This window comes from Python bivittatus, unplaced genomic scaffold (assembly GCF_059951505.1).
Source record: "Python bivittatus isolate LINGU-HERP-01145 unplaced genomic scaffold, Pbiv_v1 ctg000610_np1212, whole genome shotgun sequence".
Lineage (NCBI taxonomy): Eukaryota > Metazoa > Chordata > Lepidosauria > Squamata > Pythonidae > Python > Python bivittatus.
Window position 1 is genome coordinate 4,274,835 of NW_028277088.1, and position 22,200 is coordinate 4,297,034.

General features: G+C 45.8%; 1 protein-coding gene across 2 annotated transcripts in view; it reads left to right on the plus strand.

Annotated features, from left to right (window-relative positions):
- The window catches only part of CRHR2 (corticotropin releasing hormone receptor 2), a 116,765-nt gene extending 104,587 nt beyond the window's left edge, over positions 1-12,178 (plus strand). For both annotated transcript variants that reach the window (XM_088150074.1, XM_088150075.1), the window contains 4 exons: positions 6,153-6,238; positions 7,607-7,742; positions 8,761-8,802; positions 10,961-12,178. In XM_088150074.1, coding sequence (XP_088006200.1) covers positions 6,153-6,238; positions 7,607-7,742; positions 8,761-8,802; positions 10,961-11,101 — 405 coding nt within the window. In that variant the 3' untranslated portion in view covers positions 11,102-12,178. The remainder of the gene's footprint in view (positions 1-6,152; positions 6,239-7,606; positions 7,743-8,760; positions 8,803-10,960) is intronic.
- Positions 12,179-22,200: the final 10,022 nt, after the last annotated feature.

Consider the following 22,200-nt stretch of genomic DNA (forward strand, 5'->3'; position numbering starts at 1 on the left):
TGTGAGAATTGGAAGGATCCAACTTATCCCGCCATACTATAGTGCTTATATTTTTATCCTATCCTTTTCCCCAAAAGCTTCTCACCTTTTTTAACCTTTGCAATGATTCAGAGAGGTGGGGTGATTTGAGGAATAAAGACTAGCTCAAGAACACTGCAGAATTTCGCTGCTAAATGGAGATTCAAACCCACTTTGGGGGGCATGTGAAATAATATCTATTTATTGTTCTCATCCTTTCACTCTGGCAACTCCCTCGCTAGTTCTGAAAAGATGAGGTATAATAATGGAACTCTAGCCATGGCCATTCGCAAAACAGACTTCTGTACCTCCCCGGTGCCTCTGTCTAGGATGCTATAAAGGATCTTTCTAAAATGTTTTCTAAAATAGCTCCTTGATTGCAAAGAGCAAGGAGTGAGCTCTAATATGTTTGTTGCTTCATATTCCCCATTGACTCTGGTCTGCTTTTGAAAGATCTTGGGCTGAAGGACACTGCAAGCTGATCAGGAAATGAGGCTCCACACAAAAGTCGTGGCTTGCCATTTTGCCAGCTGCTCTCCCCTAAACTTGATTGCTTCATCATGAAGAGCAAGAGGGCAGTTGTGTCCAAAATTGGACATACAGTCCTGTCTTTTGAAGCAGTTGACCCTTTGTCCTTCTAGTTTTGAGGAGATTCTCAACCAAGTGCCATTTTGGTTCTCCCCCAGCTGGGCACCTTTAGTGGCAACAGCACCACCCCTCCAATCAGTAGCTGAAATAGTTTCCTACAATGCCACCAGTGTGGAGTCACACCAGCACATCACTACTGGATAACACATTGTTGAAGTCCATAGGAGCATAATTTAGAAAATGAGGATGGAGCTTCCTGGCTCTCAACAGATCAGATAGAATTGTAGAGTAGGAAGTGACCGTAAAGATGATCTAGTCCAGCTTTCTCAACTTTTTTACCCTGGAGGAACTCTTGAAATAATCTTCAAGTCTCAGGGAACCCCTGCAATAAAAATTGCAAAAAATACAAAACTACACAGTACAATTCACTTCTAACCTACACAATCCATGTTTTACAATGTTTACAATGCCAGCAAAGTAGCAGGCCAGCAGCAGAACTCAGAGCAACCTCTTGCAGAACCCCAGTTGAGAAAGGCTGATCTAGTCCAACCTTCTACATTGTGCAGGAAAACCACTTCAACCATCCTCGAAAGTTGTCTCTCTAGGCTCTTCATAAAAGCCTCCAGAGATGTAGAACCTACAACCTCCATTGGAAGACCATTCTACTGTTGTACAGTTCGTACCATCAGGAAGTTTTCCCTTATATTTAAAGGAAATCTAAGTAGCTGCAATGTATACCGTTATTTCAGGTCCTAGTTTCTGTGGAATGGAAAAATTCTTGACCATCTTCCTGAAGCTGACCTTTATGTACTTGAACACAGCTATGTCTTCCTTTCATCTTCTTTCCAGACTAAAGAACCTAAGTTCCTTCAGTTGGTCCTCACAGGGTAGGCCCTCAAGTCCCTGTATTGTCTTTGTCCTCCTCTGAGCCTTCTGTAATCTGCCCAGAACCATACACAGCACTACAGGGGCAACCCATCAGTGGAAGATGGGCTCTGCTGCCAGGCTGAGACCCTGGAGCTGCCCCTAGATGCCTACTAGTGATGCCAGGCCTACTTGTCACTGATTTATCTGCCTAGAAAAGTCCTTAGAGAGTGATCCTAGATAGCCTGTGCCCATATGAAGAGCCATACTTGAGCCTAGATCAGGACATGGAGGCAGTAGCGGTATATCTGGAGGTGTATGTTGTCTCTGAAACTGAATGTAAATTTATCATGCTAGGATGGGGCAGGACAAGGACTGCTTCTGGATATCTGCAGCTAGTAGAGCCTGCAATGTATTATGGTGATAAATTGGGGTCACCCAGAAAATGCCCTTTCCTTATCTTCAGAGGAGAACTGTCCAATTAGTTGCAAAATGGATAGCTAGAAGTCCAGGACTTCATAAACATCCAAAAAGTAACTGAATTCGACGAAAACATGGAAAGAATCGTGATGGGGTTGGCTGAATCAACATTCAGTACATTCCCTTGTTCAGATTATAAAACCAGGAGGAAGTCAGGCTTAAACAGGAGAGGGGAAGGTGTTGGGCCAGGAGCGGGGAAAACCCAGATTCTTGTCCCCTTTCAGCCATGGAAACTCTCTCTTTCCAGTCTCTCTCTCACCCAACCTTCCTCACAGAGGTTGTTGTAGTGGGGAAAGATATGCCATCTTGAACTTCTGAATCAAGGACCCAAATCTGAGTCATCGCAACAGAAGATTTGTGATACATGAGGACATCATACAGTAGGCCATCTGCTCTTAACCTCTGCATTTTTTCAGATTGTCTTTGACCTCCTTGAAATGGGAACAACGATCAATCTGGGCCCATTAACACAACTTTTGTCATCGGCATCGTATCATTTAAAAGCTGCACACCACCAGGCCAGAAGTAAGAGGAAGGGGTGTGTGGATTAATGGAGATTTTCGGTTTAGGGTGCTGTGTGTGTGAGTCCGTTCCATTATTTGCCTCACAAGGAAAAGGATAAGGTTCTTGGACTGGTTCATGACCCTGCTTGCTTCTTAGATCCTTCCCTCCCTTCTGGGAGCCTGTAAAGCAGTGTTTCTCAACCTTGGCAGCTTGAAGATGTGTGGACCTCATGGCTGGCTGGGGAGTTCTGGGAGCTGAAGTCCACACATCTTCAAGCTGCCAAGGTTGAGAAACACTGCTGTCAAGGCACCACCGTGCTACTGATTTCTGAGTTCATCAACTTCTCTGCAGCAGGTGGAGTTTCCTGCAGCCTTAAATGAAGTTGTGGGGAGCCCTTCATGAAGGATGCCATCTCTGGACCCTTATAGACCAATGCCCAATATTTGTATATAGCTAAGTTGGTGATGAAAGCAGTAATGCTGGAGCTCCAAGGACTTTTAGAGGAAGTGGATTACCTTTTCAGTCTGGATGTAGATCTGGATTTGGCACAAAGACAGTCTTGATGGCCCTGATGATGTATCCCAGGAGAGACTTCAGGAATGGGACCCTGTTACAGCTTCTGAGTCTCTCAGGGGCTTTTGATGCCATCAACCCTGGCATAATTTTGGAGTACTTGATCGGCTGTGAGTTTTTTCGTTTGTTCTTTGTTTTGGGGTTTTTTTAAAAAAAAAAAATTATCCTGCCTTTCTTATGTTTATAAATAGCTCAAGGCGGTGAACATACTTAATACTCCTTCTTCCTCCTTTGCCCCACAGCAACAACCCTGTGAGGTGAGTTGGGCTGAGAGAGGAGGACTGGCCCAAAGTCACCCAGGTGGCTTTCCTGCCTATGGTGGGACTAGAACTCACAGTCCCCTGGTTTGTAGCCTGGTGCCTTCACCACTAGGCCAAACTGGTTTAGTTGGAGGAGCCTTCACCACTAGACCAAACTGGTTTAGTTGGAGGAGTTGCTGTGCAGTAGTTCCACTCTTATGTCTTTGGAGGCTTTCAGGAGATAACACTGGGAGGGATCTGCTCAACCTCCTCGGGAATTGTTCCTCAGGCTTCTAATTTCTCTCCCGTGTTAATTAAGATCTCTGTTGGGAAGAACCATTCACTCTGCTTGCTTGGAGTGTGTGCATCAGGAAATGAGCAACACCCATCGTTTGCATCCCTGAGTCACTGAAGCCACTCTGAAAAGAGAAATGTAGGCAGAGGAAGAAATTGTTAACATTCTGTGTTTTCAGCTGTTTTGTAGTCCTGGAGGACATGGCCTAATTGACTCATTACGGTCAACATCTAATATTCAGCCTACACAAGTTTTAATTAGCCCATCCGGTGTTTATGCTGATCTGCAGATACTGAGCCTAAGAAAATCACAGCGGTGATGCTGGATCAGCCACGATCCATCTCAATCCAGCCTTTTCTTTCTCTCGGGGGCCAACCAGATGCCTCTGGCATGCTCACGAGCTGAAGATGGAAGCTTCCCCCTCCCTCATTTGCTCCCCAGCAGCTGGTATTTGGAGGCAGGCTACCCCCAACTTGGAGGTGACATGCCGTCTTCAAAACTCATAGTCCTCAGTAGAACTGTCCTCCGCAAATGTATCTGATCCCCCCTTGGTGGACCATCCAGGTTAGTGGCCACCACCACATCTTGTCATGAATTCCACAGATGCTTCTCGGTGGTGAGATCCATTTGGGGGCAAAAAAGAAAAGAAAAGGGACAAACATCAGCTTCAAAAAAAAAATAGCAACAAGGAAAATGGGATGAAATGGCAGCTATGCCCATGGTTAACCTATGAGATATGGGGGACTGTGTTTGTCCATCTGTCCATCCATCCATCCATCTATGTGCCTGTCCAAAGAATGCTCTCCCCCCAGTCTAATCATAGCACCCTCCCTTTCTGGCTAGAGAGGCAAACACTTGCTGGAAGGCAAAGCAAGACCTTTGTGGGTGTGCACACCCCCACGCCCCCTCCCTTGCTACAGAAGTCCTGGGAAACTGCTGTGCAACTCCTCTTCTCAGCTACTGCTGCTAGGCAGACCTGGATGACTTCTGGATTCTGGGTTAATTAGGAATGCTGTTGGGATCAATGTCCCCAGCCACTCCGGCTGCGAAGTCTTAATTAATGAAGCAGAGTGGGTGAATTGGTTCATGGAGGAATCCTGCCGTTTGGATGAAGAGCTCCGAGTCTGGAGCTCTTGAAGAATGAAGAGAGTTTGTGGTTTCCACAGTCCAGAGGGAAGCGACGTTATCGGTTCCTAAGATGGTAAAGAGTCCTGAGGCTAAATCAGGCCAAACATCATTCTACTCCAGTGTTTCTCAAACTTGGCAACTTTAAGATGTGTGGACTACAACTCCCATGCTGGCTGGGGAATTCTGGGAGTTGAAGTCCACACATCTTAAAGTTGCCAAGTTTGAGCAACCCTGTCTAGTCCATGATTTTCCATTCCCTAGTAGGCAACCAGAGGAATTCAGAGACTCACAAATAAGTTCAGAGATGTCAGTAATTACCAAATCAAGGCCCGTAAGAAAACCGAAGCACTTGGGATCATTAATACTTGTTGCGAGAAGATTAGGAAGCCGTAACCACCCAACTGCTGTGATTCAAGTACGAATCCCTCTTCAAAAAAATGCCAATCACAGTGCTATTCTTCTTGGACACCTACGTTTCGCACGTGCAGGCGTTTAAAGTGCAACAGTCTGTCCACTCGAGGGAACAAGGTTTGGCAAAGTTTGTCTTGTGTCTGTGTGAGAGAGAACCAGATGGACACCCCCCAGCTGTTACCATGCAGTTTTCTGACAAGCATTTCCAGGGAAAACTGAATCCAGGAAGAAACCGATATAGTTGTTGTTGTTGTTCAGTCATTAAGTCGTGTCCGACTCTTCGTGACCCCATGAACCATATTGTGCCAGGCCTTCCGGTCCTTCACTGCCTCCCTGAGTTTGCTCAGTCTCATGCTCATTGCTTCAGTGATGCTATCTAACCATCTCATCCTCTGCCGTCCTCTTCTCCTCTTGCCTTCAATCTTTCCCAGCATCAGGGTCTTCTCCAAAGAGTCCTCTCTTCGCATTAGGTGACCAAAGTATCTGAGCTTGAGCTTCAGTATCAATCCTTTCAATGAGCAATCAGGGTTGATTTCCTTTAAGACTGACTGGTTTGACCTCCTAGCAGTCCAGGGGACTCTCAAGAGTCTTCTCCAGCACCACAGTTCAAAGGCATCAATTCTTCAGTACCGATATAGTACATCTAGAATAATGCAAAATTATTCCAGCTCCTAATCCCTGCCTTTATCTCAGCTGCCACAAGTGGAAACTCCTAAACGACCTTCAAAGGCAGCCCCATGTAAAGTGAGTTGCAGGAGTCAAACTGGGAATATCCACAGCACGGATGAATCATGTCGCTCTGCCCTCCACATTTTCAACGCCTTCATGCCTCAAAATCAGAATGAGCAGGCCTTGATTTTCTCGGAACATCTTGCTACCGAAGGGAATCTCAAACCGTGCATTGATCTCAAGGTGGAAAATAATTTCATTTCAACTTGCACGGGAAAAGCGTCCGTTCAATCTGCCTCATGCAGACACACGCACTCGAAGGTTATTCAGTTGTGTTTATTCCCTATTGAAGGTCACTGATTTTCTCCGTTTTTGCTTCACAGATAAATTTTGTGTTCCTGTTTAACATCGTTAGGATTCTCATGACGAAATTGAGAGCTTCAACCACCTCAGAAACGATACAATACAGGTAAGTGGAGTTTTTATTCTATGATTTCCAAAGAGGTGAAAAGACTGGGAACACAGTTGTGGGCAAGTGGCCAGCATTTTTTATACAGGGAGTCCCTGACTTAAAATCAATCATTTATCAACCATTCGAAGCTAAGACGGCACTGAAAAAAGTGATTTAGGACTGGTCCTCACACTTACGACTGTCACAGTGTGCCCATGGTCATGTGATCAAAATTCAGTTGCTTAGCAACTAGCATGTATTTATGATGGTTGCAGCATCCTGGGGTGTCATGATTGCCATTTGCACCCTTCCTGGGGGGCTTCCGACAAACAAAGTCAAAGGTGGAAGCTGGATTTGCTTAACGACTGCATGATTCACTTAACAACCTTGGCAAAAAAGGTTGCAAAATCGGGCATGGCTCATTTAACAACCACATCACTTAGTGACAGAAGTTCCAGTCCCAATTGTGGTCATAAGTTGAGGACTACCTGTATATGTTTTAAGCTACTCAGTGGCTTCCACGGGCTCTCACTGCTTTCATTAGACCACAAGCTGTACCCCCTGGGGTCAGGTGGGCGATGTCACAACCCACATAGATAAGGGGCAGGGCTTGCGTTGCACCACCACGAGACTGCTTAGGACATTCTGACCCCCAGATGCTGCTGAAGCCACCTTCACATTGATCTTCTCCAGTTATCAAAATAAGCTTGTCTCTCAAGTCAGAAATGGAGTAGGATGAAAACAAATCCCATCTCCTCTCCTTGGTGAAGAGGAATTTAGCTCTGGCCTCCAGAAGGAGGTGGGAGAGGAGAAAAAGTTACTCAACACCATGAGAAAGACAACAATCCCGCCTTGGCTTTGTTGTCCTTCAAAAGAGGCAGGGAAGGTTTGAGACAGTCTTTCAAGTTCTGTTACGATACCCAACACCAGTGTTTCTCAACCTTGGCAACTCTAAGAGGTGTGGACTTTAATTCCCAGAATTCCCCAGCCAGCAGGCTGGCTGGGGAATTCTGGGAGTTGAAGTCCACATCTCTTAAAGTTGCCAAGGTTGAGAAACACTGCCCTACACCATAAAGTAGCATTTTTGGAATCTCTACAGTGTCGGTTTCTTGACCAGGCCTACTTCTTGGTACGTTAAGAATTCATTACCTGCTACTTTCAGTATATTTCATGTCATGATATGTGACCCTCCAGATAGCCATGGCTAGCACCAAAACTTTGCTACCTCAAAACCAGGCAAAAGCACTTCCACGTTCTTAATGAAATAAATGATGACTTCGGCAATTATGGGGGCAGAAGGATCATACGTCTGGGTCTTGTCAATGGTGGGACCAGCCATCCGTGATCTTTGACTTGAACATTTCCCCCATCCCCTCTCCTTAACAGGAAGGCAGTCAAAGCAACGTTAGTTCTCCTGCCGCTTTTGGGAATTACCTACATGCTCTTTTTTGTCAACCCAGGAGACGATGACATTTCCCAGATCTTTTTCATCTACTTCAATTCTTTCTTGCAGTCTTTTCAGGTAGGAAACGTGCAAGGAAGGCATGATCATCAGTTTCTGGAGATATTTGGGGGCCTTGAAGCTTGGGCTTAGCCGGGTGCAACTTTGCTTGTGCTGACCATACAGGTGGCTAACGTTGTGGCCGGAGGAAAGATGTTTTGCTGCCTTTCCCATCCTGGACAGTAATGACCAACCCCAGCTTTTTGAAGGAATGAAATATGTATGAAAGACCTGCTCGGTGGTGGCCCCCAAACTGGGCAGCAGCTAGGACAGAGAGGTTCATCTACTGAAAACTGAGTCAAGCAGTCCTAGCTACCTCTATGCTCTGAACCTGAGTCTTTCTCCAAAATCTTAAGTAGTAGATCCATAATCATGTCAACGTCTTGTTCAGTGTTCATGTCAAAAACTGGACCTGGGACTTCTGTATGTGAAGCTTTAGGTCAGTGTTTCTCAACCTTGGCAGCTTTAAGATGCGTGGACTTCAACTCCCAGAATTCCCCAGCCAACAGGCTGGGGAATTCTGGGAGCTGAAGTCCACGCATCTTAAAGTTGCCAAGGTTGAGAAACACTGGTTCAAAGTATATAAGGTAGCAAGTGCTCTAGGTTATGGTTGCTGGCCCTGACATCTACATTTGAAATGCATCACTTGGACAAGATTCTTGCATCTAAAACCCAGCCCTTTTAGTAGCGGGTAGAATTGTAACTAAGAGAAGACATGCAGCTGAGCAACCTCATATCTCTAGATCATCCCTAGATTTTGCTTCCAATTTAAACAAATTTGGGAGATGTTTGAAGCTTCTCTGAAAGATCAGACTGCCAGGTTGGGGAAGATCCCTTTCATACTTTTTATGGGCTGCATTTAACAAACTGTACGGCTGAAGGATCAATTTCGTTTGCATGTGCAGTAAGGATGTCGAGGGATCGGCCTCTTAAGTTGAAAAAGCTTGCATCTACGTGCGCACAGCCTATGAATGCTTTTCTCCTCTTTGTGGTGGGGGGGGGGAATCACCTCTTAACATTTCTCTTCTCCTCTTTCTAGGGTTTTTTTGTGTCTGTGTTTTACTGTTTCTTAAATAGTGAGGTAAGTTGCATTATCCTTGTTTTTATTAATCCAAAGGGAACTGTTTGGGGAGAAATGAAAACCGTTCCAAATCGCAACAGAACGCATCTGTCATTTATTCGATATAGTTCTCTTCCAGTCACCCCAAGGAGGAGACCTTCAGGTCTAGATAGGGAAGTGGAAAATAAATTATCTGCTGTAGGAAGGCCTGGATTTCTACACAGTGGACTTATTTCACTGTCTGCCCTCCAAACCTGATTTGTGGGAGGACACGTTTTCTCACGGTAATCCTATCAGCTTTAGGGAAGTAACGTTCAGTACTGCGGACTATCTGACAAAATGTGATCGATTCCAGATCCACGCTTCAGAATTGCTTTGGGAACTTTAAGATGTGTGGACTTCAACTCCCAGAATTCCCCAGCCAGCATGGGGGACTTCTGTATATGAAGCTCTAGGTCAGGGTTTCTCAATCTCAGCAACTTTAAGATGTGTGGACTTCAACTCCCAGAATTCCCCAGCCAGCATGGGGGACTTCTGTATATGAAGCTCTAGGTCAGGGTTTCTCAATCTCAGCAACTTTAAGATGTGTGGACTTCAACTCCCAGAATTCCCCAGCCAGCATGGGGGACTTCTGTATATGAAGCTCTAGGTCAGGGTTTCTCAATCTCAGCAACTTTAAGATGTGTGGACTTCAACTCCCAGAATTCCCCAGCCAGCATGGGGGACTTCTGTATATGAAGCTCTAGGTCAGGGTTTCTCAATCTCAGCAACTTTAAGATGTGTGGACTTCAACTCCCAGAATTCTGGGAGTTCCCCATGCTGGCTGGGGAATTCTGGGAATTAGAATCAGGATTACCTTAATACAGTGTTGTCCAAACTTGGCCACTTTAAGATGAGTGGACTTCAATTCCCAGAATTCCCCAGCCAGCATGGCTGGCTGGGGAATTCTGGGAGTTGAAGTCCACACATCTTAAAGTTGCCAAGGTTGAGAAACACTGCTTTAAAGAGTGGCCCTGATTCGGTATGAATGTCGTAAACCTGAGGAAGATACAAACATGCCATTGAGGAGGGGGCTTCCTCTTGAAATGGCACAGCAGGATCCCATCTAGGCCACGTTGAAGAAAAGTCGGTACAAAATCCATACAGGTAGTCCTCAGGTTACAACGGCAACAGGGACCGGGATTGTGGTCGCTAAGCAATGCGGCCATAAAGTGCAACGTCACGTGACTGCATCGCTTAGCGACGGCAATCCCAGCAGTCCCCGTTGCCGTCGTAACCCCAGGACTGCACAGGTCGTTAAGTGGGAAGTGGCGGGAGTCCCAGGCAAGGATTGTGGGGAGTCCCTGGGAGGGCCGGCGCAGGCCCTGCACGAGTCAAGGGAGGCTGGGGGAGGGCTTGGAAGGTCCAGCGCAGGCTGCATGCAAGTGCAAGAAGGCCGGGGGGACTTACCAAAGTGACCTGCGACCTTCCCTGCCAGCTTCCCCATGGACTTTGCTTGTGCGAAGCCGGTAGGGAGGGTTGCAAAAGGTGATCACATCACTGCAGCTCCCTCTGACATTGTACGTGCAAGCCTGTTGCCAAATTGTGATCACATGACTGTGGGGGCACTGCGATGGCCGGAACTTTGAGGAACGGTCATCAGTCCCCCTCGTTTGGCGCCGTCACAACTTTGAACAGTCGCTGAACGAGTAGTCGCTACCTGTATATGCATGAAAATCCCCAAACGCATTACGGAAGTTAATCTGCACAATTTAGGCCAGATTCCAATATTTATATATATTTATGTACAGTATGTATGCTTGGAGAAAGAGGCCCTGAAATACACAGAAATTTTAGTGTGTCTTGGTTTTTTTTTAAAAAAAAAATGGTAAACCAGAGCTGACAAATGTATGAAAAGGGCAAACTGAGGGAAACTGGTCTTGAAGTATTTGCCCATTTCTGTTAAGGCAGTGTTGTCCAAACTTGGCCACTTTAAGATGAGTGGACTTCAACTCCCAGAATTCCCCAGCCAGCCATGCTGGCTGGGGAATTCTGGGAGTTGAAGTCCACTCATCTTAAAGTGGCCAAGTTTGGACAACACTGTATTAAGGTAATCCTGATTCTTTTCCACTTAGAGAAGCGTCGCTGGATCTGCCCCGTCCCACCCCTAACCAGATCCTCTCTTTCTGGGCCCTTCCAGGTACGTTCGGCCGCTAGGAAAAGGTGGCACCGTTGGCAAGACCACCATTCCCTCCGGATCCGCGTGGCTCGGGCCATGTCCATCCCCACCTCTCCAACCAGGGTTAGCTTTCACAGTATAAAGCAAACCGCGGCTGTGTGAACAAGCCCGAAGCCGCGTCATCTGCCCGGAGAGAGCTGTTCTCCCCTGTGGGTTTCTCCCCTGCCTTTTCCAGCCTATACTTCCCTCCCGTTTTTAATTCACGACGAGACAACTTGGGGATAATTCTCCGGGGACACCTCTCTGTTTTGATATGAGGCTCTTTTTCATTTATGCCCTTTTATTTTCTTAAAGGCGGGGGGCAGCAGAGTTGAAGAAGAGCATCCGCTAGGAATCTTCCCTTGTCCAAAATCCTGTGGCTGGCAGGAATCCCCAAGCAAGGCCCTGCAAGGCGTGGATGAGGCTGGGGGTCAAAAAAGTCAAGATGGCAGTTGGGAAAATGCAATAGAAGTCCTGCCTGTGTTTGAAAAGCAGTGGCGCTTCAGTTCTACGGTTGCAAGCAACATTTATTTTTTATTAGATTTATATCCCGCCTTTATTTGGTGCAGCTCAAGGCACCGTAACATTCCTGCCTCCTATTTTCCCTACAACAACAACCCTGCGAGGTGGGTTGGATTGAGAGAGAGGGACTGGCCCGAAGTCACCCAGCTGGTTTTGTGCTTAAGGCAGGACTAGAACCCACAGCCTCCCAGTTCTAATCCAGCTCTAACCACTACACCAAACTCTCTTCTCGACTTTTCCCACCACCCTCTGTCCCCAATGCCCCTAGCCTTTCAAGAGAGAACTGGTATAAATCCTCTCTTTTTTCCCCCTTCTGTTTAATTATTTCGGTGGGTCCATTTCAACCTACGGATGACTCACAAGGTTTTGTGGTTGACCCTCTATATTTTTCAGGAATTTTGGTTTTTTCCCTCCTGGATTAGACACAGCCTATCTTGGTTACTTTGGGGTTTTATTAGCACAGACTAGGAACAGATTAAACATGCAGGCTCTGCTCGTCTTTGGCCCAAAGGAACAGAGCGTGTGTGTCACTACATGAAAATATATTTTCATGAATAAAGAATCTGTATATTCAGTTTTACAGAGCAGGGACCTCTGTTCTTCATATTTACTCAAAAGTTAAAGAAGCAAAATTGACGGGGGATTAGAGTTGATCTTCTTTAAATCAGTGTTTCTCAACCATGGCCGCTTGAAGATGGGTGGACTTCAACTCCCAGAATTCCCCAGCCAGCATGGCTGGCTGGGGAATTCTGGGAGTTGAAGTCCACCCATCTTCAAGCGGCCAAGGTTGAGAAACACTGCTTTAGACTAAAAGAGAACACCAACTTTTTAGTGGGAGTCAGAGATTGGATGTACAGATTTTGCTAAACCGTGGTTTGTGTTAGGTTGTCGAATCAACCTCAGTAGGCTGGTTCGCGCAACCTGCGAATCAAAAAGCTAGCAAGCCACCTTATGGTTTGGCAGGATGTTGGGTGAAAAAAATATGCCCTAGAGGGGACTTCATGCAGCTTTCTTGGCACTGTAATAGAAGGGGCTTGCTAGTGTTTTCCAGTCTAGTCTATATCTTTTGGCTTTCCTGGTGGTGTCCCATCCAAATATTAACCAAACCACTCCAGCTTGGTTTCTGAGATTGGCCAAAGTCAGCTAAAGCTATACTGCTTCCAGTTTTAATTCCTAAAGGCCTGCACACACAAATACACACCCTGAATGCTGCGGAGATATTGTGATGGTTACTTTATTTTGTCATTATTTGTTACACCACCTCTTTGCAGAACGCACTGTTGCGATTACTGCACTCGACATTATTAGCTCTTATTTTTATTGGGGGCTCTTGGGTACCTCTCGGGCAGGGGGTCTTAAACAGGGGGCAATTTTCTCCATGGAGGTCATGGGAGGATATTCTGGGGGTCACGGAGCAACTTGGAATTGCGTGTTTGTGAACGGAGGATCCAGTCTGAGAGTGTGATGCTGAGATGCGTGAAAAACAACAATCTGGGTTTTTTTGTAGGGGTAACGATGTTATCCGAGACCGAGAAAAGGGGGAATTGGGTCAGACTGTTCGAGAAACCTTGCCGTAGGGGGAGAAAAAGTCAAGTTGGGGGCTGCAACCCCATGATAAAAGCGAGATTTAATGAGCCGCGCTACGCTCATTAAAAGCAGATGGGGCTTTGCCCAGACCTGGCTGCCATGTTGACTTTTTTGACACACCCCTCCTTTCCTCTGCAGGTGCCCCTTTTTCGCTGCTTTCATGCTTTAGGAAATATTAGCAGCCTTGAAATAGAAAAGGAAAAGGATAAAAACTTCTGCTGCTTTTCCAATATGTCTTGACCCGGTGTCGGCAAAGTACATTTGGGCTTTGGCGAAGAGTGATTTACAAGGATCACTGTTCCCAACCTCAGAAACATGGTTTTTGGCTCGAGGGCAAATTAGTCTGGTTAAACTTTGTTAGTCTACAGTGGCCAAAAATCAGAAGGAATCTTTCACTCCTTTTCTGACTAATGTTTTATTCAAAGGCAGAAGCTTTTATCAGATACATAGAATGGCTGTCAGTGTTTTTCAAACTTGGCCACTTTAAGATGGGTGGACTTCAACTCCCAGAATTCCCCAGCCAGCCATGCTGGCTGGGGAATTCTGGGAGTTGAAGTCCACCCATCTTAAAGTGGCCAAGTTTGAGAAACACCATGCTAGCTTGATCTGGGATTTAAAGTGGGAGGGGTGGGGATGGAAACGGGGGGAGACAGGTGGCCTAAAAGGACACCAGAGCAGTTGCTCTGCTTTCTTGAGCCCCAGCCTCAAAAATTCAGATTTTGTTCTATAAAGGGAAACTTCGTATAAACACGACTCAAAATCCTGGAAGTGCTGAACCGCAACATAGTTCCAAGAGTTGTGTTACGTTGGGATGCTCTCCTAGTTAGGCTGTGCAAGAATTTTTACGTGACGTTGGAACACAATGTAAATATTTTCAGTAATAAACACTTCTACGTTTCTGGAGCTCAAGATCTGTGTGCTTCATTATTGGGAACCCGTTCTGATGGTCGGCCCTTCCAATTGCAGGACCGTGGCCCCGCTCGTTCGTTTTCCCACTTGGGAATCCTTTGGCACAGAGATAATTTTACTTTTCTACTTGGTGCTTCCAGAAGCTGCAGGGTCGTCGTCGTGAAAGAACAGCATTCCCAGGGTGGGGAGGGCTAAAAGTTTCAAACCAGGATTTGGAGGGCTCCTTGCTCCTGAGGGCTGAGTTCATGCCGAGCAATATTTGAGGAGGGGACTGCTTTCCTTAAAAAAGGAGAACCCAGGGTCACCAAAAACCTGCAATTTGCAACTGACTTTCCATTGGTGCTATCCAGAGATTGCAAAAAGAGAGAGAGAGAGAGATTCAGGGCAGGAGTGGACCCTGGATTGACCATCTTCAGGTTTAGACGCTTGGAGGCTTGTTCCATAACCAGAACATCTGATGAATACTACAGCTATGCAATTTGTGGAAATGCTTGGTTCAGGAACAAGAACAGTTCACATCCTCCCTCTCTTTGCTATGTATGAATTAGTCACTTTCAGCCCCACCCCATCCTAGAAGGTGAGTAACGACCCGTTTATTCTCAACACCTCCCCTTTCATTGTAAGATAAGTTATTTGCTGTAAAAGATAGATATATTTAGCATATGAAATGATGGCTGCTTCCAGGCCATTCACTAATTGAGCTGAACAGGAAAAGAAACTAAAGCAATTCAGAGAGAGCTTCTGATTAAAGACAATGATGATGATTACATGCCATCAAGTTGTTGTTGACTCTTAGTGACCCCCATAGATAGATTTTCTCCATAACAATTTCCCCAATCTGGTCCTTCAGATCTTCCCCCATCACCATTGTAACTGAGCCATCCCCCTTGCTGCTGGTTCTCCTCTTCTTCCCTTTCCTTCCATCTTTCTCAACATGCGAGCTTTCTCCAGAGAGCTGGGTCTTCACATCATGTGTCCAAAATAGGATAATTTGAGCCTGGTCATTTGGGTTGATTTGTTCATGATCCGTTAATTTGTTTTCTTGGCTGTCCATGGTATTCTCAGGAGTCTTCTCCAAACCCAAAATTGAAAAGCGTCAACGCTCTTCCTCTCCTGCTTCTTCAAAGTCCAACTTTCGCTTCCATCAAGTGTCACAGGGAAGACCACAGCTTGCTCCATTAAAGACACAGGAGTCAAAAAGAGCCTGAACAACTGAACAGAGCATGCAAAAATTTCCAAAGGCATTCTAGATGGTGAGAAAAATCACCTTAAATCAAGGATAGAAGCATGAAGACAATTCTGGGGTGCAGCAATGTATCCTGTGAGTTCTGATGTAAAAAGGGAAATTTAAAAATACAAACCAAAAGAACCATATTGTAATACTTTGCTGGCCCTAATCAGTATGTTTCACAGTCCCAGGCAAAGTCTGTGGACCTGGACCTTGACTCACAACTTTCTGCCACCTGATTTGTTCCTTGCAAAGCTGTAAACCAGTGTTTTTCAACCTTGACAACTTGAAGCGTGCTGGCCGGGGCATTTTGGGAGTTGAAGTCCACACATCTTCAAATGGCCAAGGTCGGAAAACAGTGCTGTAAACCAGCTGCCTCAACCAGTGAAAGCAGATCTAACAATAGAAACATGAACAGGATTGGAAAGGTTCAGAGTAGCTTAATCTCTTGAAGTCCTCATGATGCCCTTTCAAGGTAAGTCAATCTCATGGTCCCTCCTATTAGAAATTGGAGAGAGAACAAAGTTTTGGGTTGAGGACAGACATTTCTCCTTTTTCCATTGGTCCCTATTAAATACTACAGGAGTTGGTGTCCTCTCTCCATGACTTTTCCAACGGCCACTTCATTCTTCACTGGCTCTGTTTCAGAACTGTGCAGGATTTTATAAGCTGCCAAAGGAAATGTGGTCTTCAGCCCACCCCCGTACGGCACTAGCAGTCCCCAGGCTTTGACCTTGGATGAAGGTGGCCATCTATGACCAGCTTCTCTTCAGCTGTTTCATCCTCTAATCGTTCTGTGAAAAGGGTATCTCCTGCACATTTCATTAAGGAGCAGATTAAAAGGGGCGATTCTGCAGTGAAATGTACAGATGACTCAGGCCATCTTGGGTGATGATTTATCATTCATTAGGATGAACAGTAGTTCAGTGAAATTTAACAAAGATAAAAATTATACGATGGTGCTAATTCTCTCTGATGGTGCTCCAGGCTCGACAAAGCCAGTGTTTCATAAGAAGTCACATTCCCTATTACTGGAGTCTAATTCAGCATTACATGTACATGTTTAACTACTAGAGTTTCTTTTTTCTCAGGGTTGTACTAATAGATAGGATGACTTGAATAGAAAAGAGCCATAAACCCTGCATTTTCTCAAAAAGTTTTCTACCCTTGCAAGTGGGGGCTTCTGGTTTTTTTTTTTTTTTTCCTCCTTTGCTTATTTCCTAGCTTACTGACTTCATAAATAAATAACCAAACAGATAAATAAATACTGCCACATATATGCTCCCATCCAAACCTTCATCAACTTAAAAACATTGAAATAATAATCAGCGGAACAAAAAATAGTAATATTCAGGTTTTAATGGCTTTCTGGAAAAAAAAATCCCAAGGTGGGGGCCTAGTCTTCCTGATTTTACTGGACAGAGATCAGACGCCACCAACAGATGGTGGTTCTGTAGGAAGAAGGAGGAGGAGGAGGAAGAGGAGGAGGAGAAGGAGGAGAAGAAGAAGAAGAAGGAGAAGGAGGAGGAGGAGGAGGAGGAGAAGGAGAAGGAGAAGGAGAAGAAGGAGGAGGAGGTGGAGGAGGAGAAGAAGAAGGAGGAGGAGGAGGAGGAGGAGGAGGAGAAGGAGGAGAAGAAGAAGAAGGAGAAGGAGGAGGAGGAGGAGAAGAAGAAGGAGAAGAAGGAGGAGGAGGAGGAGGAGGAGAAGAAGAAGAAGGAGGAGGAGGAGGAGGAGGAGGAGGAGAAGGAGGAGAAGAAGAAGAAGGAGAAGGAGGAGGAGGAGAAGGAGAAGGAGAAGGAGAAGGAGAAGGAGAAGGAGAAGGAGAAGGAGAAGGAGAAGGAGAAGGAGAAGGAGAAGGAGAAGGAGAAGGAGAAGGAGAAGGAGAAGAAGCAAACTCGTATGCCACCCAATGCTCAACAACGCTGGGTGGCTTGCAACAATCCAGCAAAAACATTACAATATCCAGGTCTTAGGATTTCTATTCTCCCTTGGGAATTTCCCTCAAATCAGTCTTGGCAAAGTTTTGGGTTCATTGTTAGAGCTACCCAAGATGCTTCTGAGTTTTTGTTTTCTTTTTCCATTTGTTTGCTTGCCGTATACATGTCCCATTATTCTGAAGTCTCCTTGGTTGTCCACACTTCCAGCTCTGAAAAAGGGCTTCCTTTGGCATTTCACAAAAGCATGAAAACGTAGGCAGGTTATCAGCCACCAAAGACTTTGTTGTAAAATTGTCGCGACGTTTACCTAACTAAATGCAAGAAGACCACAGTCCTCCAAGGAAAATCTCCCCAGGATTATGTTCTCCACCAAGAGCGAGGTTGAAAGCCAAAACTCTTCCACTGAATGGAATGAGGAAGATCTGCTAGGAAAAAAAAATCCAAGCGAAGTTTTTTACATGGCCCCTCTGAAGAAAATATCAAAGTAGGAAGCAGAATGATTCCTCCCATCTCCAGGCCTTGAAGCATCCTGAGCAAAATAAATTGGATTTTTCCAACAACGTTTATTTTTTATTTTATTTTTATTTATTATTAAATGTATATGCCGCCCATCTCCCCCAGAGGATGACTCTGGGCGGCTGACAATTAAAAACCAAGACAATAAAAACAATAAAAATATAAATATGCCCCAATTAAAATCACAAGTAACAAATCTATAAAAGCAGTATACAATTCAAGAAGATGGGGGGGCAGGATCAATCATCCCACCAGCCAGTTCCAGCAATGCGAGCCCCCCTCAGGCCCCCAGGCCATGTGGCAGAGCCATGATTTTACATCTTTTCGGAGGGCCAGGAGAGGGTGGGGGGGCGGCCCGCATCTCCGGTGGCCAGCGGTTCCACAGGGCGGGGGCCACGCAGAAAAGGCCCTCTTCCTAGACCCCACCAACCGAAATTCCTTGACTGGCGGGGTCTGCAACATGCCCCTTCTGCCGGACCAAGTGGGGCGGGCTGACCTAACGGGCGAGATGGCTCCTCAGATAACCTGGTCCTGTGCTATGAAGGGCTTTAACGTGATAACCAACACCTTGAATTGAACCCGGAAGCAAAGTGGCAACCAATGCAGCTTGCATAACAGCAGTGTTATGTGTGCCCCCCTGGGGGCATTCAGAACTGTCCACGCCACTGCATTCTGCGCCAGCTGTAGCTTCCGGATACTCTTCAAGGGTAGCCCCACGTAGAGCGCATTACAGTAATCCAACCAGGAGGTGACCAGGGCGTGAGTGACCGTGTGGAGGGCCTCCTGATCCAGGAAGGGGCGTAACTGATGCACAACACGGAGTTGCACAAAGGCCCTCCTGGCCATGACTGCCACCTGCTCTTCAAACAGGAGTCGTGAGTCCAGGAGGACCCCCAGATTACGCACTGGGTCTGTCTGGGGTAATGCAATCCCACCTAGAACCAGAGGTGATAAGCTCCTAGATCTTGAAGCTCCCTGCACCCATAGCCACTCCATCTTTCCAGGGTTCAGCTGAAGCCTGTTGTCCCCCATCCAGGCCACCACAGCCTCCATGCACCACGAGAGGGTAGCCACAGCATCGCTTAGGTCACCCGGGATGGAGATATATAGGTGAGTATCATCAGCATACTGATGATACCTCATCCCGTGGTGCCAGATGATTTATTTGGTAGGATTTAAATTCTGGCCTAAGACTGGGTACTTCAAGTTTCTAAACTTGATAGCTTCTTCATATATTGAGGCTATAAGGCTCCAGTTTCTTAGCAATGGGAATTTGGAAACATGCAGTCTGACATATCTGGAATATTGTAGCTGCTTTAGATTTGCGGCCAATCCAAAACCAAGGATGGAAATGACTTGGATCCATTATTCATCTTTCTCCTGCTTTAGTCACCGTATTTGAGCATGGTGGCAAAGGGTTGATCACAGAGACTGAAGGAGGTTGGTGAGCTCTCCAGAGCTAAGAACAGAAAGATATTTGATGAAAGCCCAGAAGGAATCTGTGTTGCAAGCTGGCCTCTTCAAATATCATCCTGAGAAAAGTTATATTTGTATTTATTTTGAGTGACTAATGGGTCTTCCCTTAAGAGCTCAAAATAGCCCTCTTGCTGGAATTTGTTTTTTTCTTTCTTCCTTCCTTCCTTTCTTTGATGCTCCTAATTCCTTCCCACCTGCCAGGAGCCAAGACTGTATAAGGTACATTTATGTAAGTCACAAAATTGCTACCAGCTGCATCTTGAAATGAAAGATGTCAGCAAGTTCCAGAAGATCTACAAAGAGGCACTCAATTGTGGCATTACCTTGGCAGGTGGTGAGTGGGAGTGGTATACGGTTGCCCTGTGGGCCCTTGATGGCTTATAAATGCTATGGAAATGTTCAAGGAGGAATCTTGAAGATGCCCAAATGAGGCAAAATCCAAACAGTTCTTCTATTACTGCATCTGCTTTGCCCATTAACCATCCTAGTCCACCCTTCTCAAAGCTGGAGTAGTGATTGGCGCTCTTAAATCTTGACTACAGCGCTTCCCATCTTGGATGGCCCATCATCTGGCTGATGAGCATCTCGTAAGTGAAGGCAAAGCCAGCAGAACAGCAGGTGGGGCAGCCAGTTGAGCATCAGAGAGAGGTGGCATTGGACAGGCTGTCAGAACGCTCCCAACATCTTGATCCTCCAACCTGAAAGCCCTGCTCATCTGGGACTCCAGAGGTATAGACTCCCCTTCGAGAATCACCAACAAGCCTGGGCAATACTGGGTGAGAAGTACAGAGGGGGGAGTCTAACCAACAGTAGTTCATTCGTGTGATGAATCTGGTTGAAGTTCAACTCGTTTTCCAACCATCGGTCATGCGGTCTTTAGGGAAGAACTGTTGCTTAGCCTGTTTTTCACCCAGTCTTCTAATTTGTCCAGGAGACTCCTGATACAGGATGGATGAGAAGTTTGCCTAAGTAAATTAGCAAGGTCTCCGATTCTATCCTGACAATACACAGTTCAAAGCAGTGTTTCTCAACCGTGGCAACTTTAAGATGCGTGGACTTCGACTCTCAGAATACTCCAGCCATGTTGTTTGTCTGGCTTGTCTGAATACCAAGCTTCCAGGAATTCCCTCGCATTTTTGGATTTAGCTTAGTCAAAGATGCTGGCAGTTTCCCAGTTGAAACTGTGGTTGAGTCTGTCCATGTGTTGTGAGATTAAGGAGTTTTCAACATGTCTCCTGACTGCTAGTTGGTGTTCGTGGATGCGCTCTGCTAGTCTTCTGCCTGTCTGTCCCACATAGTGGCTGTTACAGTCCTGACACCGTCTGTTGTAGAGGACCCCTGTTTTTTCTTCTTGGGCTACTGGGTCTTTGGGTTTGCTTAAGATGTTTCGGAGGGCTTGAGTTGGTTTGTGTGCTACGGAGATGCCATGTGGTTGTAATAGTCTGTTGGCTGTTTCTGAGACGTTTCTGATGTATGGCAGGATGCAAGGCAGAAATGGAGAACGGCTTTCTGACTTGCAAGATTCTGTGACTGTAACCTTACAATAAAGGGAGTATTAGTACTCCTGGTTTGGGTTTCCTATCTGGACTACCTCAAAGGGCTGACAGCGTGCAAAAGCACACGCGTATATAATTCATTCACTTGTGTGATGAGGCCATCCCACGCATGTTTCTTCCCCCCTCTTCCCCTGCCTGTGCTATGGAAAAGGCTGGTTCATGATTTTAAAAGCCTTTGGAATCTGAGGGTTTTAACCTTAGCAGAGATTTTTAAGCGATGGCTTTTTGAATTTGTCAAGGATGACAAGGATGGACAGAAAAGGGCAACCCCAATGATGAGGGGGTTAGAGCACGTCTTCTCTGGACAAAGCTTCTAACTTTGTTTTTTGTTCTTTTTAAAGGTTTTTTTTGGGGGGAGAGGAAATGGACAAGGGTTAGACCTGTATAGATTTATGCATGGCATAAGGAAAGGAGAAATTAGTTTTCCCCCTCTTTTGTGATAGGATGAGACATTGGGAACTGGCAGGGAGGTTATGCAGGCAGATTTCTTAGGAGGGTCTTTTTTAAAAAAGGGTTTCTTGACCCAGGGAAAATTTCAGTGAAGCATTTGCTCATGCAAGATAGAGCAGAGGTCGGTGGTCCAAGGCCCTGGAGCTTCCATGTGCCCTTGTTTTGCTGTTCCTCCCCAGTGCCCCCAAATCAGCAGTATTGTTGCCTGCCTTTTTAAGGACAAAAGCTAAGGGTGCAATCTCCGGGTTGCAAAATTCCAAATTCTAAAACTAGAGGGCAGTGCGGGGATAGAGAAAGCCATAGCTCCTTGCTGTCATCTAGTGGCCACTTCGGGTTTTGCAGCTCAGAGACCGCAGGCCCGCAGAAAAGCTTAGGAAAAGCTGCATATCATTTGAATTGAAGTCCACTCATCTTAAAGTGGCCAAGTTTGGACAACACTGAGTTAGAGGGATGGTCCCCACGACTGCAGGAGAAACTCATCTTCCAGCAGCCTTGAAGAATCCCAACTCCCCAAGAGGAACAACAACCAAATGACAGATATGGCCACGGGAGAGGAAATTTCATTTCTGGGATATTGACTTTATGATTAAATTAACTAATTTTCTTAGGATTGAGGACAAATGGTCCATCTGTGGGTAAGGAAATTAGCCTTATTCTTAATGTCCTGGAAAAACGAACTGCTGAATAAGTAAGAACCGCAGACCTTGGGTGATCTAGCAGAAGTAAGGATAATAACTTTCCCAGAGATCCAGATTTAGAGGGAGAGATCATGGTGTTTGCTTCACCATCATTCTTCTCGGTAACGGGAGAGGGTTCCATAGCAGAGCTGCTACAGAGGAGACTTTCCTCTAAGGTCCCTCTTGTTGCAAAGTTGGGGACATCCCCATGGTCTTTGGAGCTAGCTTTGAATTAACTGGGTCAGCAACCTTTCTGCTTGACAAAAGGGCTAATGAATTACCAGCATGAATGAAGAAGAACAGGAGAAAAGGAGGAGCCGTGGAAGGAATAAATATGGCCTTTCTGGGCTTTAATTCTCTACCA